This window comes from Photinus pyralis, unplaced genomic scaffold (assembly GCF_008802855.1).
Source record: "Photinus pyralis isolate 1611_PpyrPB1 unplaced genomic scaffold, Ppyr1.3 Ppyr1.4_LG4, whole genome shotgun sequence".
Lineage (NCBI taxonomy): Eukaryota > Metazoa > Arthropoda > Insecta > Coleoptera > Lampyridae > Photinus > Photinus pyralis.
The window spans coordinates 25,237,923-25,257,579 of record NW_022170511.1 but is presented as its reverse complement, the minus strand read 5'-3'; the positions used below and the strand labels follow the sequence as shown (position 1 = coordinate 25,257,579).

The 19,657-nt window shown below is 37.1% G+C and overlaps 1 protein-coding gene across 1 annotated transcript; it reads left to right on the top strand.

Moving 5' to 3' along the window:
- The first annotated feature begins 9,115 nt into the window (after positions 1-9,115).
- On the top strand, positions 9,116-18,789 carry LOC116168885. The gene is made up of 3 exons (XM_031484881.1): positions 9,116-9,334; positions 9,536-10,717; positions 17,291-18,789. The coding sequence occupies exons 1-3, from the start codon at positions 9,332-9,334 to the stop codon at positions 17,390-17,392; spliced, it is 1,287 nt and encodes a 428-aa protein (XP_031340741.1). The 5' UTR covers positions 9,116-9,331; the 3' UTR covers positions 17,393-18,789.
- The last annotated feature ends 868 nt before the right edge of the window (positions 18,790-19,657 follow it).

Here is a 19,657-nt window from a genome sequence, read left to right as displayed (position 1 = left end):
TGTGATTCTTAGGGCATTTTATCAGAGTTACCAAAAATTTTAGACAACCTTAAAAATGTTGAATGTGTTCAAAACTTCCCAGCATATATCTTTCAAGGGCGAATATTCCGAGGACGAATTTACCGGAAGAGAATATTCTGGTTTTGAAGGTTAATCTTTCGGGGGAGAATTTGCATGTGAACGTGTTGCGAGAGTCTCATTAATGTATCCTATAATACAATTTACTGCGAGTTTTTGGGGGGAAATAAAATAAACGGTGAGCATGACGAAAGTCGGCGGGACGGTACGGTAACTCGAGCGCCACCAGATGATTTAGGAACCCTGCTTTTGGCCAAGCTGGGTGGTTTCGGAACGGACTCGGAAGCCTCAGGTAATCAGACAGTGGAAACGGCGGGAGGTCACTGGTTAATAATCTAAAACAGAATTACGGCACAGGGAAACGGTCGCGATTTCCCAAAGCGGGAACGGAAGCACAACTGAACTATCTGTATCTAGCGGAGAAACAAAATAAAGGAGAGCAAACCCCCTATCTAATTAACGGAATGAAAATATCAAGCGCTTAACTTGAAATTAAACGATACGAATACTTTGACACGAAAGCCAAAACGGAAAAGATCCCCCTAAGTCATGCTGTTACCTTATATAAAATTCTAAAAATACGGAAAGGGAACATCGGAATTTCCAGCCGACAAACGTCCAAAAATTAAAACTCTAATTAACTATTCGATCCTATGCTATTCTATAAATATGACACTAGGCTGATTGCTAAAAAGGTTATTGTAAAAAAACCAAAAAACCATTTTTTACGTGTTCCATAATTTTACATTTTTGCCTTGATTAACGATCGTAGAGATCGTTTATAATTTTGTATTGCTGTGTGTCGTCTGTCTGTTGGTCTGTCCGTCTGTTTCTTTGTCTGTCTGTCCCTCTACTAAACTTTGTTTAGAAATGTCCAATCTAATCTCTGTTAGTTATGAACTGTGTTGAAGCCGTTGTATAAATTTCAGTTAAAATAGTTTTATTTTATTTTTGTATAGATGGAGTATGCATACATTCATTTTAATTTTAGTTTGGGAAATTTTGGGTGATAAGATTTTCAATTCAATAGCGTTGTTGTGCTAAAGTTCTGTTGCGTGTGAGGTGTATCTATCTACAGCGTCGTCATTAAGAATTAATCGTTCACCTATCTGTCAAACAATTAAATACTAGCCATCCCGTTCTTTCCTTTACCTCGCCATATTCTCCTTGTAACAGAAGAAAAAAGAAAAATAGCGATTGAACGACGACAGGTGAGTGCGATTTTTGTTCCTATTTCAGTTAACTAAAACAAACTGAATTGCATAAAATTCAATATGGGCTAAGCCATATAATACGCAATGCCAAAAGTTGAGTCGAATCGATTCAAAATTCATAGTGCCCTTTTTGCATCTCGACCATTTATAAACCGAACTTTTGTCTCTATAAAAGTATTTAAATGAAATTTGATACATAGCCACTTGGAATAAAGGAAAATCTAACGCCAGTTTCAAAAGTGGATTGCACCTATGCAACGATATCTTTCATATTTGTGGCCGGATTTTTACGATTTTAACAGAAGTTACATATTAAAAATGGGAAATGAATGCAAGTGGAAATGTGCTTTATGTAAATCGTTTACGATTACTTTTTTTAACTTGGTTAACTTGTTTTGAATCGATTCCACTATGTAAAAGAATATGTCCCTCTTCAATGTTAATTACTCCTCTCACTTTCTTCTTGGTTTCAAATATACCGAGTAGATTTAGGTTGGTGTGCTTAAATTCCTGTCCAAGTTTTTTTCATTTCCGTTAACGCTTTGTACGTTTATTTTGTATGTATATTTGTTTGTATATTTTTGTATGTATATTTTATGGTTTGTAGATATTGATTTGTGTGGATTTTTTTCAGTTCATTTCAGTATTTCGTAGGAAATGTCTGTTATTCCTTGAGAAAGTTTGCTTAGCCATCAAACACTGACTCGCCATAAAAAGTATCACTTAAACTCCTTATAATATAATATAATATACTATTTTCATAGCCCACTTTTCTTAAACAAGCATCAGGAATTTTTAACCATATTTCAAAAGGTATTTTAGATATGAGCATAGAAAAATACCATTTAATTTTTGAAACGACTAAACAATAAAAAGTTGACTTGCAACACTTTCAATTAAATTGGACTACCTGGAAACCGAATATAAAAAACTACTCTTGACTGAATAATAAATCAGTAAACCTGAAAACCGTTCTTACTACATACTCAAACTGAGAATGGGAATCACAAGTTACTGTATATAATGTCAGATTCAAAACGTTGGTATCGGCTTTAGGTACATATAACCAAAAGTGTTTTAACGTAAATTTAATTACGTCGTTTATTTACCTATAACAATTAAGTAACAATAAATTTACAACAGTCTTAAGATGGATTAATTTATAACAGTAACCACAATTTATCACTCACAATTTAGATCATAATAAGAACGCATCGAAGTAGGAACTAACTTGGAACGTAATCCGATTTGCTTATACATGTCGAAGTGCTCGAGCGGTCGCGAACACTCTAGAATAAAATACGTCATATTTCTCGGAAAGGTTATGTCACATCCGCCTTCGTTCTTTATCGCCGATGACTAATCTTTCATGCCGCCTCGAAATCTATGGAAATTTCTGAAGTGTTCGCTACACTTTATTGCAAATATCTTTAGTTCCTTAAAACGGCAACGTTCGAAGTTTGAAGCCGATTGTGTTCCCCAGATGTGGCTAACCGTGAACCACCCAACCTACACCACAGTAAAAAAAGTATTCGCCGATTAGGCGAACATGTACATTAAAACAAACTCATTGTCTTCCTGGAATAACCAGACCCCTTTTTGGTTGCTCACATTATAATAAGCGGTAAGCTGGGCCTATTTGTGCGAGATACGCGTAACGTTTCAGAAAGGACTAGATAGAAGAATATGAATTTTGAGAATGCTTGAAATCATAGCTTTCTCCCCCTCACGACGATAGAGGGTTGGGAGCAAACGGCGACATATGAGCATAACTAAATTTACATCATTTCCGTATACTTTAAGGGCTTTCTTTCACAGACAAGAAAAGAATACTGATTCATGTTTTATTCATAGACACCCATATCTTTGCAAATTATTGTGTATTGTGTAATAATAATGAGTACCTAGTGATTTTCAATTGAAATGCAACTCGTTTTTTTAAATAAATCACGATATTTTCTGTTCTCTTTTACTAACAAAGGAGGAATAATTTGTCTGCATAATTATATTATTTACCTCCTTTGTTGTTTCGTGTCATTTCATTAAAAAAATTCTTCTGCATCCATGATTCCGACGTAAAACGGACACCGTAGTATTTACATATAAATAACTTTCACCGCTGTCATTGGTGTCATTTTTAACTACGGGAAAGTTGAGAACTTCCCTTACACACGAAGGACGTCAAGCCTTATTTGTTTGCTTTTTTTGCGTCTAAAATTCACATTTTACGCAGTTTATGTTATCGCGTGTTTAGCTTATCACTATTTGGTTCTGGTACGACTAAAGAAGAACCAGATAATGGAGAACTTCAACGCAAATATTATCATTATTTGCTATCGTGGAGTATGACCAAATATATCTAAAACCATGGTATAATAAAATCTAAAACATAGTTTCATTATAACTTGTGTGAATAAAAGACAGCGCATTTTGCAGCCAAATTGATTTCAGTGTTTAATTATTGCAGTTATTGTGTGGAATTTCAAATTGTAGATCCGTGTACAAGACAAAATGGCAATTTATCTTTTTTTCTTGATGCGGCGTTTTTGCGTGAAATGCAGATTAATTGTATATATCACTTGCTGCGTTTCAAAATATTAAATAAAGGTATCCGGAAAATTCTATTTTTGCGTGCTTCAAACAAGTTTTTATGCATGCGTAGAAGAGTATAAGATCACTAATACAATGAGAGAAGCTTCAGATTTTGTTACAAAGTATGAAATATTACAAATCTTCGATTTTTTCCTGACTCTCTGTTGAGAGATATAGATCTTCCCCGTGTTTTATACTATGAGAGGAAATGAAGTAAAGTCGCACACGCCAAGCAATCAGATCAATTAATGCCTTCAGAATGGCATTAAAGGGATGTAATTTTCAAACAGTTTCAAACAAATTAAATAGATGAAATTAATTACTTCTTACTTGTAATTTTAATTAAGAAAAAAATTTAAAGGCCGCGGCATTCGTGTTTTAGACGAGATTAACAAATTCTCGTGTGTTTAATTATAAGCAGGGGAGAGGTGAGGTAATCCAAAAAGGGCAGTTTGAGGCTGTAATTTATAAAAGCTACATAATAGCGCATTTCATAAACTCAAGCGTATATTTTTAGTTTGAAAATTGAATTATGTCTCTGCACGTTATGTTTAAGAGCTTTAAAATGTGCCGAACGCAGGCCATCCATTTTAATAATGTTTTTTTTTGTAACGATTATACAAATATTTTATATAAGCGTTTTTTTTACTGTTAATAAGCTAATGCTTGTTGCGTAGTATTTGGTCCAATTAGTTTATGCAAGTTTGTATTGTTGTCCGATATGGCTAGTTATGAAACTAAAATCCGGTGATTTCGTGATTTTTCACGTCACGGCACGCCATTTAAAACCACGCAATCTTCCGACAGGAGCAAATGATCCGCTGCAATGAGCCACGTAGGTACGAAAATTTTTCAATTTCATTTTTAATTTTTTCATGATGAACTTAAACGTACTAGACATTTTTAATTATTCAGACACTGTTTTATGAAGACTTCGAATATGGCATCCTCTTGACGATAACTTTCAAAACTAAATAGAAGTTTAAGAGGTTAACGATGTGGTAATCTTTGAAATTAAGTCAGTGTAAAGGTCAATGGTTGGTCGCCGTGTAAAGTTCAAAGTTTGCTCGCCGTTTAAAGTTCAAAGGTTGGTGGTCGTTCAAAGTCCAAAGGCTGGTCGACGTTCAAAGTCCAAAGGTTACTCGACATTCAAAGTCCAAAGTTTTCTCACCGCTCAAAGTCCAACGGTTGGTGGCCGTTCAAAGTACAAAAGTTGGGCGTTCAAGAGCCATTTCTAAAATTCCATTACATGCCGTGAAAGTTATCTCGCTCACCTACTGACTATAACTTTCAAAACTAAAGAGAAGTCTGAATGTGGTGATCTTTGAAATTAAGTCCGTGTAAAGTTCAAAGGTTGGTCGCCGTTCGAAGTCAAAGTTTTCTCGCCGTTTAAAGTCCAAAGTTATACTCTAGTCTACAATCGGTTAAGGCTGTGCGCGTCGAGATGGCGCCTACATAATAAAACTCCAACATTATGGCTGCATTGTACCGTTAGTTTCGCTGAAATCGCTTCATTAATACTTTTACACTCATGAATTCAAATCGGGTCCACCCTTTTCGATAACCCTGTATATTGACGAAATAGTTATTTGCGCTGTCATAATGGTAATTACCACAGATTAGAGCTTCTTAAAATATGGCAAATGCTTTCAACTAGTTCAATAGCATCCGATATTAGAAAACAATTGAAAGTATACCTTCTTTCAGAGATTGAGGGAGGACATTGCATGTAAGTTCAACTTTCAGTATTTGAAAACATGAAAATGTGATCGGTGTGTACTGCATATTGAACAAACTGACAAACCAATCGTTTAATTTGATATTGGACTATCACGAACTCTGATTGAATTAAGTGGTTTATATTAACCTCAGCAATGAAAGATTGGGAGGTTATTGAAATCACTCCAAATTTCGAATTTGAGATTGCATCGGATCTTTACTAACACACATCATAAAAAAGAAATCAAATACAAAGAGAAAATTTTAAGGCTAAAAGTGCATTTTGAATACAAAACACCCCGTTTGCAAAAAGATCGATCAAACACAATTTAAGAGATCTCACTAGTTAATTCAACATTGTTGTACCGTGGCGAGCTCGAAATTCCGCACCGTCGCCCGAACTGATAACCACCTGCGTTGCTTACCTCGCGCGTGACTTTGTTTATCGCAAAACCAATTAATGTTTGTTCGATAATAACTGTTTTCCAAGACTTGACTAGATAAAACTGATACGTTCACTTTGGGCAAATGTAACAAAATTACCTTAAAATGGCGGGTCCAGGTAAATTTGCGATTTCATCCACATACTGCGTAAGTAATGCGTAAGTTCCAAGTACATCAGACGTAAAAGATGGTCCCAGAGAAATAACGATAAGAACTTCAAAGAAAAATGCATGCATGCGGCGTAATAGTGTAACATACTTATGACTGTTTATATGCAAATATAGATCCGTAAAAACGCTTCAATGGAGCCACCAGAGACATCAAAGAAAGAACACTCTAAAGATAAATAATAAGTCCAAGCAATAAATCCTTTACGGTAGACACGAGATCAGAAAAGTTATGGCGTAGGTACCAAAAGAAAAATTGTAATGTAAACAGTGCGAAAGCAGAAACTTCACTGAGTGGAAAAGAAATACAAATGCATGAGCAAGATAAACTTAGAAAAGGGATAGTAAAAAATGCCACGGAAAACATCTGCACAACAAAACGGAACATCGTAAAATGAACTTATAACACTAGGATGGCCTCTAACGGCAAAATAAATACCTAGATGGCGTAAGAATATCAAGTAAAACGTCGAATTTAAATATAAACGAGAGTAAGAATGCTAAATTTGAATTACGAGCGAAAAGAACGTAACAAAACTGTTAATTCGCGTAAAAAATTACGATGAAATGGTTTCTTATTTATCCTTTTTAAATTGGAAAATTTTTCAACTAATTCATTTAATACTAAATCGTTATAACGCGATAACCACATCATTATAACTTACATATCACAGATGTAGAAGATCTATAACAATTATAGTGACATTACTTGCTTGTACTTTTACGCTTTTTATTATTGAACTATAAAAATAAGACTGGAATGTTAAAGTTATGAAACGGATTTCAGATATCTTCCTAAAGTTACAACTCCTACAAAACATCCGAATATTAGGGTTTGCTACTTACACTTATTTTTTTGTTTATGCATTTTTAATAACTGCCTATGAATGACTGGGCCAATTGCACCGTCAAAATTAAGTATCCCTTATTAAGCATAACTTAAATTAATACCATAGCAACGATTGTGTTAATAATCGTTGCCATGGATTTTACGTTCAACTTAACTTTAAGCAAGGCTTAATTTTGTTGGTGCAACTGGGGATAAATCATTTATAAAAATGTATTTCTCTTATGCGATAGAAAAATTCGATTGCACAAGTACTTCATCGTTAAACTTTTTGTTTTGCCTGAACGCTTTGCTTTTTCCACGGGTGCAATCTTCCACGACAAACAAGGTCACTCCTGAGTTACGTTACCGGGAAATCCCATTGACCAGGGCTGCGACTTTGGTCCAAAATCCAAGATGGAGGAAGGTGTCCCTTTTCTACTAATGTGAATGGAGCAGTTCCATACACTTTGGCTATGTGTAATATAGACAGAGGAATGTAAGGCACCAAGGGATATGGTATCATTTCGTTTGATGTTTACAAACAACCACCGCAACGGTGCTTATTTTCTTGAAATAGCGACTAGATCGTAGGTTAACTAAATCTTTCGAAGGTTATCTCCAAATTTTTTCTTACTTTCTTTTATACATTACATCTTATGTGTATTATTTAAACGTGTTAATTCACATAACATTTTGTGCTGTAAATATATTTCGTAAAATTCATTAACTATATACTAATAGCATGGGAAAATTATATAATTTGCAACATTGCGTTAATTTCCCTGTACAAAGAGTCCCTGGTTTTTTAGTCTTTTATTTACCAAAATTTTATATTCTGTGATAAGTTCGGTCTGTTAATTATTTATGTGGGTCAACTTTATTTAGACCATTAAGTGAAGGGGGCTACCGAATCTTTGAAGTATTATATTTATAGAATTATTTGTGCTTTCTGTCAGTTATTCTCTCTATCTATTCTATTGGTTACTTATTAACGAGGGTATGTGTTATGATTATCCAAGTAACTCATTAAATTCTCAGTGAACCAGGAGCTCGTTTGCTATATTTGTTACAAGTTTATTCTAGGTTTAGATGTTAAAACTATGTATCGCTTAATCTGAGTGTAAAAACTGCCAGTCCGAAATATTTGCAGCAATTTTAAAAAGTCGAATTTGCACCCTCCAAAACACTATTTCCAAGTTTATGGCCTTTTTGTCACCATTTGTCTATCTGCGCCTATGGTTTTATGTAATATCTGTCACGGAGAGGTGGAATCCAATAACGTGTCTTTTTAATTAATCTCATATATCTTGGCAGAGACGTGACCCTTATTACTTGCGTATTGATGTACAGAGAAGAAATCCAATCTTACGAAAAATTGAAAGGGCAAATCTTTCTGCGTGGGCGTATTCGAAGTGCCGTTAATTTAAGACTCTCGTAAGTACGACTCGTTGAATAAAACTAGAATTGAAGCCGGCCTTTTCACAGGATTTTCTTATTTAATATAATGCGCTTTGATTTTGTTGAATAACATAAATATTAATCCGGAGTTGGATTTTTCGAGATTGAGAGTTCCATTCAGAATTTGGAATCCTTTTGAGAGCGGCAGCGAGGCGGAACTTTCAATAATGCATTTCCAACGTGGCGGTTTTCTCAATAGTATTCGGATGTTTTTAATTGCGTACACGTTATTTTGGCGGCCTGCCATATTTAAGGGTTAATTTAAAATTAGACCTTTCGGTGACGTTCCTGCAGGTTGATGTCTAATTTTGTTTACGGCAAAGGTTGTTTTTAGAAAGCTGTTATGAAAGTATCAACACTATGAGACGCAAAGTGCATGATCTATTTTTAAATTCGATTGTGGGTAGCCGAAACGGCTGCAGGACTTATGAATGGAGCAAACGTTTGACGTCAAAGGTAGGGGAACCCTAGGAGGAATGTAGTTCCCTGACGATTTAATCTATTATCCAAGCCCGGAAATGTGATGTAGAATAATCCCTAGTCCCGCGCACTCGTAGTATCTGGATCAATACAGTCGAACTACAACTTCCAATGACACAAGGCGCCGAAGAACGTGTAGCCAATGATGTTGCCTGCCGCAGTTTGGGAAATTCGCCCCACTTTCCAAAAGTTCATTGATAACCGTGTGGGTGCGAGAATAGGGGAAATTTTTGTTATAAATAGGAGTTGAGAGAGAAGACGCCGCATTTTGACGCCGACGTCAGTTTGTTAACGTGATTTTAGTGAGTGAATACTTGTTACCAGTTGCGATTCATTCTAAGTCATCAAAAATGGTAAGCCTTTTCTAATGTTCATAGCACTTCCTCTTAAACCCATTCCACTAATTCAGAAGTTGTCTTTGTGTAATTAATTGTTAAACAATATGGCAATCATGAAAAGCTGTTTTGGCCTTGTAGAAAATGAAACTGTATAGGCATAATGTTGTCACTCGCCTCAATTTTTGCGCTCGAAATTAGTTATTGTTTTCGTTACAGGTGGCCTTACGATTACTACCTGCTCTGCAAATAATATTTATCTTATGCACGCCATGCCTGTCATACCCGGTGTTTGGAACAAAAAGGTACAATGGAAGATCAGCCGTTCTTCGGCGCGCCAACAATAATTACTCTTGGGGTACTTCCGTACAGCCCTACCAACAATTCTTAAGAGCGCAAAGATTTCCCGTGAATTACTACGAAATGTATCCATATGGTCGCGATTATCAAGACGACTATTACTACCCCCAAGAAACTATATCCTACCCGTTATACATTCCACCTCCCCGAACCTCCAAGTACGAAGTTTACCAAGCAGTTTTGCCTTATTACTACGGAGACCGCCCACTTGCCAGACAAGACTATGGCTATTACGGATACGAAAAAAGTGCCGAGCCTATAGAAAATTTAGAAGATGACATTATTCAAGAAGCCCAAAGGGAGGAGAGAGAAGACGCCCAACCCATCGGCCAAGAAGTGCTGTACGAGAACGAAGACGGCGAAGAGAGTTTGGACGACGTTAACGCCGCCTTTTTGCAAAATCTGATCATGTCTCAGATGTACAAAGATGCCTCCAGCAAACAAAAAAACTACTACGACCAATATCCGAGCACTGACTATTACTACGACGAGGACAATTACGAAAAGTGGGACGATACGCAGGTACTGCCTAAGCAAACTTACCAAGAGGACGAGGACGTACGCGAGCTTAAGCAGCTGGTCAAACCGCAGAGGCAGGATGTTTTCGGTTTGCAAAAGGGACCTTCGGCGGAGGAACGACTGCACTTATTCCGTAACGAGAACAAAAATAAGAATCCGAAAGGGAAATTTGCAGATAAGCATGGTTGGGATGGTAAGCGGAGCAAGAGCAACGCCGCTTCGATGGGGTCGTTACGGTACACCGTCAACGATTTTCCGCGCAACGACCTACCGTTAGTCCTGAAGGCTACTTCATCCCCTGCGGTGACCCCTACGAGTCTACCGAAGGCGACATCCACATCTCCGAAGAGAGACTCGAGGAAGGGCCAGAAAGAAGAAGTTCTGATGAGGCCGGCCACGCCTATCAAGAATCCGTTCTCGTCCAAAGTGCTGGAGATGATGAAGGAGCCGGAACGAAAGCGAGAACCGTCGGTGTACGATACAATCAAACATATGCTAGACGTCGAGAAGAGTTTAGAGAACGTAAGTACTTTTTCTCCAGTTCGTTATTAAAGGGCGACCAGTAACATATGGAAACCAAAATGAACGACTTGCGCTTAAAATAGAAATGTCGTGCTTGAACAACAATTTAACTTTCATTGTACACGAACCCTGCCTGCTATTATCGCTGTATATATTACATTTATTTGACGTCAAAGGTACTCGAACGTTATCGACGCTATCGAATATTTAGGTGAAATTTGGTTGTATGTAATTAAGGCGATTATCGTTTGGAAAGTATGACGTATGAGAGACTTTTTAGATAGGTTGCGTAGGACAGTTGTCCTATTAACTACTGTTGGCAAAATCAGTAGCACCTCTTAAGTGATTAATCTTTCGTTTGCATGCAATCACCGATTTACCACGACGGCTTAGCTATAAATAGCAAAAGGTACACAGTAAATTGGTTTTGATAAATTATAACCTTATACATAAACGGAGGTAGTGGATATTGGAAAAGAGGCTGGAGGTTTTGAAAAAGGGATGATGAATATTGACCAGCTGTTTCTAAGGTAATCCTTTATGCTAGCTAATTTCATTGAATTATACAAGCTAACTCGCAGCCGTTTCACAGGCAATCGGTTTATATCTGGGTAATCCATACGCCAGCGAGTAGCGTGGAAAGCAATCCAGCTTTCAACTTTCTTTGCAATAATACCCGCTAGTTAACTGTTAATTACATTTGTCGAGTTTACTCGTTACTGTCCAGAAAATGTCAAGTATACATGCGCTGTTCGCTGGATTATATTGAAAGGAAGCTAGTAATTTAACTGTGCACTTGCTTCGTGAAAAAAAACTGCAAATGGAACAGTTATCATGGATGTAATTTTTAGCGTGTGGCACATTGTTTTCTGATCACCCCTTTGATTCGAATGCTACTTTTCTTTCGGCTAGTAGTGTAAGTAGATTTCGCTGCTTAGTAACGGGATTTAATGGTAAGTCGGTATAATCATGAAGTTGACCATAGAAAATGGTCATTTATCGCTCTGAGTAAGTCAAATGTAGTGTACAATAAAAAGAAGTAAAAGTCAAAAACGCATCCACGCGCGCGCAGTTCTTCACATGATCATTATCATTAATTCACTATCATTAGATCATTAAGAAATAGCCAATAGAAACAAGGTTTATTGTGCGTCGCTAACCAACGAAATCATACCTTTGTTTTTATTAGCTATTTCTGAATGTTTTAATATGATAGTGAATTAATGATAATGATTGTATAAAATAATTCTTAATCAGTCGATTTGCCTTTATTAGGTGCTACCCTCAAAATTTCAGTAAGATCGTTTCATTAATAAATAAATCATTTAATATGATACAAATTATGCATGTATGTGTAATGTAACGGGGGTGCGTAAAACGGATGATTTTTGATTTTTATTAGAAACACATCCATGAATATTCATGCCGGATTGACTTCAATCTTTTAATATTCATCGTTATTTTTGTGGAAATAGTGTACTTTGAGACCCAAATGGATACTCGGGTTTTTTGGTCGGATGGATCCGTTAATCTCGTGGCTTAGAGCCAAGTTTTAAAAAAATATTGGCTAAAAGAGAAACCATACTGCGGTGTATGGGAAGACTTGGGTCGGTGCAATTGGTTGTTAGGCTCGTTGAGATGCGGGCTCATTCGCATTAAAATATTCTCATGTCTTCCAAAAAAATAAATCAATGTTTAGTCTGACATCCCCCCCCCCCACCCTAAAGTAACAAAATGTCAAAATTCGTCATTTTGATGGGTGTGCGCCATATAAAAAAGTAATTCTTAAAGATCATGTACCGTAGTGTAAGAGCATTTCAGATCGACTTGTATTCTTCAAATGACTATTGATGGTGTTTCTTCGCAAATTATGTTTCTGGGGAAGACCATCGCGCCGGGAGGTCTGGGAGTATAGAATACCCCCAAGCTAAGCCGTAGGTAAAAGGGACTCGATAATTCCTTCTCTATTTCCCTTAGCACCCCCATGATAACCAAGTTGCTGGCGGTATGCTAGGCAATTCATACTCTCCAGACATCCCGGTGCCATGTTATTCCACAAGAACGCTCAGCCTTCAAGATTCTCATACTACTTTTTGAAAACGAACAGACAAATCTGCCTTTCCTGTGGAATATTCCATACACCACCAGATCATGAGTGTGATGATGTTTTTTCCCAAATTATCGTATGACTGCTAACGCCAGTGGCGTATCTACAATGTCTCAAATGTACGCAATGAGGACGGGCCACAACTTAAACGGGGCCCCGACAAAAATTTAATTCATTTATAAAAAAATCTGAAAAAAATTGAAAATTTCCCGAACTCCTACAATGTTATGCTTTTATTACTTATGTAGGTCTTGCTCACATACCCAAGCTTACTATCGGTAAGGTAGAACGCAAATAACACACTTAAAAATTGGAAAAACAAAAGAAAGTTTATTGAATAATTGATCAAAAGTGTGAAATGAAAAAGCCGCAAAAGAGTACAAATTTAGACAAAATGAATTTTAATTCGTTTTTCCTTAGAACTCGTCGGACAAAATAACCGAGTCGAAGAAAATTCCGAATCATTGTTCACAGAGGACAAAAAATCTGGAGCAATATCCACAATATACAAAAATTAACAATCCTAGGAAGTAACTCTTGATTTTTAATAATTTAAATCTGACTTTAATTTAATACAAAATTTGATATACTCAAAAGTAGCCATTTCGAATAGATTAAAAGGCAACTCACCTCATTTCCCATTGGTGAAAAATAACATTCCGAAGTCTCTTACATATAGTGCATGGAATACATTATTAATTAGCGGTCTGCAGTCCAGAAGGTATCTGAAGGTCCTGGATACGGTAACCTTAGACTGAAGTTGTATTTCGAGATTTGACTCTGCACGAACGAAATAGTTGGCGACATTCAGATTCATATACAATGTATCTCCAGTGGCGTCTGTAGATACGCCAACGGTGTTTGTCGTTTGAAATTTTGAAATCAAACAGCTCAGAATTAACAAAAATACCATACTCAAACCTCCAAGAGAAAAGGCAAAAAAAATGCTGAACAGCGAAACAATAAATTAGCTAAAATTGCTCAATTCCTGAAGCCTTCAGAAGCAATTCCTGCAGTTAGCCTTAAACATCAAATTTAAAAAAAAAATTATATATTTTTAAGATGGTTGTCATTAGAAATCCAAGTGGTTAAATTAAGCAATTAAGCATAAGGGAAAGCCCCCCTCCCCCAAATTTTTTAAGACAGGCCCTGAAAGTGAAGATACGCCACTGGCTAACGCTATACGTTTCTGGGGAAGAATATCGCACTGGAAGTATAGAATACCCCCTCAGCTAAGCTGTAGGTGTCTTGAAAAATGGACTCGATAATGTATTCCTTCTCTATTTCCCTTAGCAACCCCATGATAACCTTTTGAAAAAGACCAGATTTTTTTAAATGATCTTATGAGTGCTAACGCTATACGTTTCTGGGGAAAAACATTCCACCGGGGAGTCTGGGGGGTATTCCAGCTAAGCAGTAAGTACCTTAAAAGATGGACTCGATAATTCCTTGTCGATTTCCTTTAGTACCGCCGTGATAACCTTTGGAAAAAGATAACCAACCAGATCCCCCGGTGCTACGTTCTTCCACAAGGACGCTCATCTTCAACACTCTCAAACTAGTTTTTGACAACGAACAGACAAACCTTTCTTTCCTGTGGTTTCTTGTGGAGTGTTCCATACACCACCAGAACATGTTGCGAAGTTTGATGATGTTTTTTTTTGCAAACTGTCGGGTGCTAACGCTATACGATTTTGGGAAAGATCATCGCACCGGGGGGTTTGGGGGCTATGGAATACCATCCAGTTCAGCAGTAGGTATCTTGAAAAGGGGATTCGATAATTAATTCTTTATTTCCCTTAGCACCCCGTGGTAATCTTTGAAAAGAGGTAATCAAGTCTATTATTTTTGATAAATGTCGTTCATCTTATAGTAAGCAGCCCCTATTTTTAAAAGGCGCCCTTTAGTTAAAACATGGCCTAAGGCGGCAGTTCGTGGGTAGGCCAAAGTGGAGCTACATCAGTTAAAATTTGGATTACTCTCGTGCAGTGGATTTTGGGACACCTACTAAGGGCTGCCAGTTTAGGCTAGACATTAAAAAAAATGATGATCAAGATAAAATAAAAATTATCCATTTTTCTATTCCGAGAGAACTTTAGGGGACATAACCTTCAAATGAAGCATTGCTACCCAATTTTCTTTTAGACATTTACATGTTGCAACTTGTATACGAGCCAGATTTTCAAGTTTGACCTCTCAACTAGAAAACCCTCCGGGTCTTATGGATCAGGTCTACTCGGCTTGAGTGGTTATTTGAACCGAGCCGAGATTAAATTCCCAACTCTCCTCTATTTTTCGCAAAAACAAGAAACATGCGCCAAAATCCTCCAGGATAAATTGCTACTGGAAGTAGATGCTAGATTCACCATTAATTCCTCCCGTCATTTCTTACATTGCAATCAATAGCTTCCCTTCCACCTACTGTCTACTTACCAATCACAGGTGACCCCATTATAGTTTTGTTCGCCGTACCCATGCATCTTCCCAGTTCCTTGGAGACTTGCTCTGAATTTGTGGGATTATCTTCCTCGCATCACTGTGTTGGAACTCCCACTTTTGTTTTAGGTAAGGTGTCAATGGTTCATTCCTTCATGTTTAAATTCCTGTTCATAGTACTGGGGTCAGGGAGCTTTTAATCTGAATCTATGTGATAGAGTGCTCAACCACTGCTCAACATTTCCTTCTTTTTGTGATCCTGTCTCATCACCAGTTCAAGGGTCATCCCTCTCGCAACATTTCCTGATTGTTGTATTTTCGAGTGATTCACAATGAACCTGTGCCAGACTTCCTCGTAGGTTGTGCATTTCACAACTTTCTCCTCCGTCTCTACGATTTTGTTCGATCTCATCTCATCGATCGATCGATAGCTGTGTGACCATACTTCACAGCTCCAGCACTGAGCATCCTTAATCCCAAATTCGGTATTCTTAACGGCCTAGGCCCTCGGTTTTCCTTTGAGTTTTTGCGGAATTTTGCATTTGCATTTTGTATTTTTAATGCCCTTTGAATGTCGGTCATTCCAGTTATCTCTCTTAGCCAGGTTCCTCTTACTCGTCCCAATGGAAGAAACCAAAATGCCCGCACACAGAAGTGTATCTCCGTAATTCCCATCGCCCTTATCTGCACTCCCACTTGCTGGTCGTTTCCCTTTACTCCATTTTCCGTCATCTTCTTCCCTTTGAATTATCTTTAGACCGACAGTGCTTTCCATGACTTCATTTGTCTTCTATCCTACCTACTACAAAACGACGCTTCACTAAAAATAAGCGAGAACAGGAGGGTAGATTTCTCACAAATTACTATTTTCGCTTTAGAACAGACGTGTGCGGCAATAACTCTGGATGTGGGTTTTTTCACATTAGTGATGATTTCTTTGCCATAAGGACTACAAGAAAAGAAAAGAATTGAAAGAAGGTGCACATTTTGAAGGAACACGATACGATGCCGATAGACCTTATCATGACACCAGAGAACTTTGCGATTTTACCGTCTCAACGAGGTGACATTGGAATCGCTATTGGAAAACCTAGTCTATCATTTCCGACAGTCTTCGCTGTTTGTCGCATTTGCTTTATATTTTAAATTATATTAAATAGGATCACTATTGAATTTTGCTCTAATCTGATTAGGTTTAGTCTATAAATTCGTAATAAGTAAATATTACTGAACAAGACCCAATGGCTAACAGAAGGGGCTTGAAAATGTGCAGTATCCACTTTTAAAACTGAGATTACACTTGGTATTCGTGACCGTGTATAGAACAAGATGTTGAATGTGGAGGACAATTTCCTTTTACAGAAAGGAATAGGTAGATAGAACGCGACTTTTATCGTCTAGACATTAAAGTGCCACCTTAACAACTGATGTTCGGCTATAAAATAGTTTTAACTACCTTCATAAAATAAATAAAATCGAACCACATTGGAATACTGATCAAATGCGTCATCACCTCCCGAAATTCGCAATTTTTTTTTCTTGGATAGGGGACATAGGCACAAATATAAGCCGTTGCTTGGTGTGAAATGAATGCCCTCAAAGGAGTGGACATTCCCCCTCTTATTATTCAGCAAAAATGAATGGAGTAAATTCCATTTAAGTGATTGCCAAAATTCCGGATTCAAATCACAGTTTTGTTAGGGAACGAACGGGCTTGCGGCGCATGTGACGTCGAGGTGACGTTCGAGTTGGCGTCATTACGTCTGCAGTACGCAAACAGCTTGATTTTGGTTTCTTTTTTTGCGATCGAGTGGAGGGTTTCGTACTATAATTAACTTTAAATCTAAACTGAGGGTTGTTCAGCAGTCGGTTGAAGGTGATGAAGCGTCGCGATGGGTTTCGATTTTCCGCGTTTGAAGTTCATTCATGAGTAGTTCAATGCTATTCATAGCCTCTCTCGCGCTGGCAGTTTGCCAATAGCATCAAATAAATCTTCACGCCGTTTTATTCATACGTCCTTTCTGTTCCAGAGCTATCGAGCGAACGAGATGAGATCTCCAATGCGAAAGCGAATAATCACGGACGAAGACAGCTTAATTCAGCAACTATCCTTGCTAAAGAAGGCGCAGTAGGGACCGCACCGAAAACAATCATTGAATTGAATATTCATCAAGGAGAGAACTGAATGCGTATATCTACCTTAAGCGGATTTAATTTTTCAAGACTGACAAGAACATTAGTATTAATTCATCCTTTTAACTGACATCATTAGTAGACTCAAATTCGGACGAACGGGGTCAATTTGCTTGAGAAAATGGGAAATACATGTTGTTCACGGTGGTATTTTACGATTAAGACTTAATCTCTGAAGGGGCTACTCGCTGCCTGCTGTACATATAACGTATTATTTACGGTTAAATCAATGTTGCTTCAATCTGTCCGCTATTTTTCACGCTGCGAGAACGTTTGTACTGCCACGGGGAGAATTTTAGCAAAATGTAGGGTCTCCGTGGTAATATTGAGGTTACTCCATCTTGAATTACAGAGATTCAATCTGTGATACAGAGAACAAGGACTGTTTCACAGTAGTCTCGTCGTTTTCGATCATGATATAGTAAATGTCGTAAATAATCCGATCTTACAATATTGTTGTACTAATTTGGCTTCGTCTGTACCATTCATTTTCAAGATCATTATCCCGAGCGATGTATAACTTCACTTTGAGTTTGTCGATATAGACATTTATGTGCGAAAATTGGATACGATAAAATGAAACAGCTCTTCCACGAAGGAATTCTAATTAAGGGTCACTTCACGTAGTTATACCACACACAAGGTACAATTATTAATGCTTTAAAATGTTCCAATTACTCAGCACTTCGTGGTTCCTCGAATACCATTAGAGATTAGATGCTTCACTATTTTTGATAGAAATAGTTGCAAAACTTATATTTTTAACCTTAGATGTATTTTGGTATGAGACAACTTTATCTTTGTTAATTACTAATACAAGATGAGAGATTTTGAGATAATAAACTTCGTGATTTTATGATAATAATTTCATATAGCTTATATGTTAATAAACGCCGCTTTTTGCTATCCGTTTTAGATGTAGTTCACCACGTCAAATACGCTCTTTTTTGTCACTAATTCAATTTCAACCTGTCTCAGTTTCGCGTGCGTGAAGTATACAATTATTTGAAGCGATACCATACCACACTATAATTTTAGAAATCGCTTTTGCTGTTGATGATTTGTAATCACAGCAAACTGCGAAAGACCCAGATCCATCTAGTTAATTATAAACTATGTACATATCCCTGCACATTTTATACCAACATTGTAAATATTATATTTTGATATCTTGTAGATACTAGCTGACGTACTATAACTAATATATGCGTGAAATTCCCTTACTCTGGTAAGGGAATAGGGAACCTATGCCAATTTATGCAGTTATTCTGTGTGTACAGTGTTAATTATCACACCGACTGATGTACAATATTATATGTCAATATTAAATATAATGCAGAACACTTCTTTGTTTTCATTCACATTTACATATAATCGTCACGTTCCATCTGAAACAAATTTAAGCTTAACACATGTCATGATACGCTGCCGTACAAAGCTGCGAAATGAAGATAAATGATGCCAGATTAAATGGCGAAACACGGCGTGAATTTTAAACTTACATATTATACGAGTATCTCTATACGTGGCGGATATTTACAGCTCTGGGGACTTCCGAATGGGATCAACAGATTACCGTATGACACGTGCGGGCCAGGTATCGTATAGGGCTGTGTTTCGTCTAAATTCAAAAGGATGAAAAGGTACAGATAAACACCACGAGAAAATTTAATGCATCTTTTTCGACATAACAATTTGTCAACCACAACAGAAATTCATATTATGTGAAAACTACTGAAAAGCTTGTTGAAGGAAATGGATGTTCGCATGAATAATTGAACAACTGCTCAAATGTGGAATGCTGAAACATGTCGTTCGTTAACATAAAAGGAGCAAATTCTTGAAGCCAGGATCAAAAATCTTACACGTGACAAAATATGAACAGGCTTACATTGATAACAATTAAGATATTTTGACTTGACACCAAACTCATTCAGTAAGATATTTGAAAGTACCTACCTATACAGGAAGGTAAAAAATTACATTAGAAATGAAATTTTCCCAAATTATAATATCAAACGGAAACCGTAATTTGCACGACGTGTTCGAGAGTTACGGCGCAAGACGATTCCTGCCGTAACCTCGTCGCCAGAGTGAAAGATAAGAAACCCACAAATCGATCCCCGACAGCAAAAATTATAAAAGTCGTATTAAAAAAAATCGTTTAGGTCTTAAGTAGTAATTAATTATCCATTTTTTTCCAA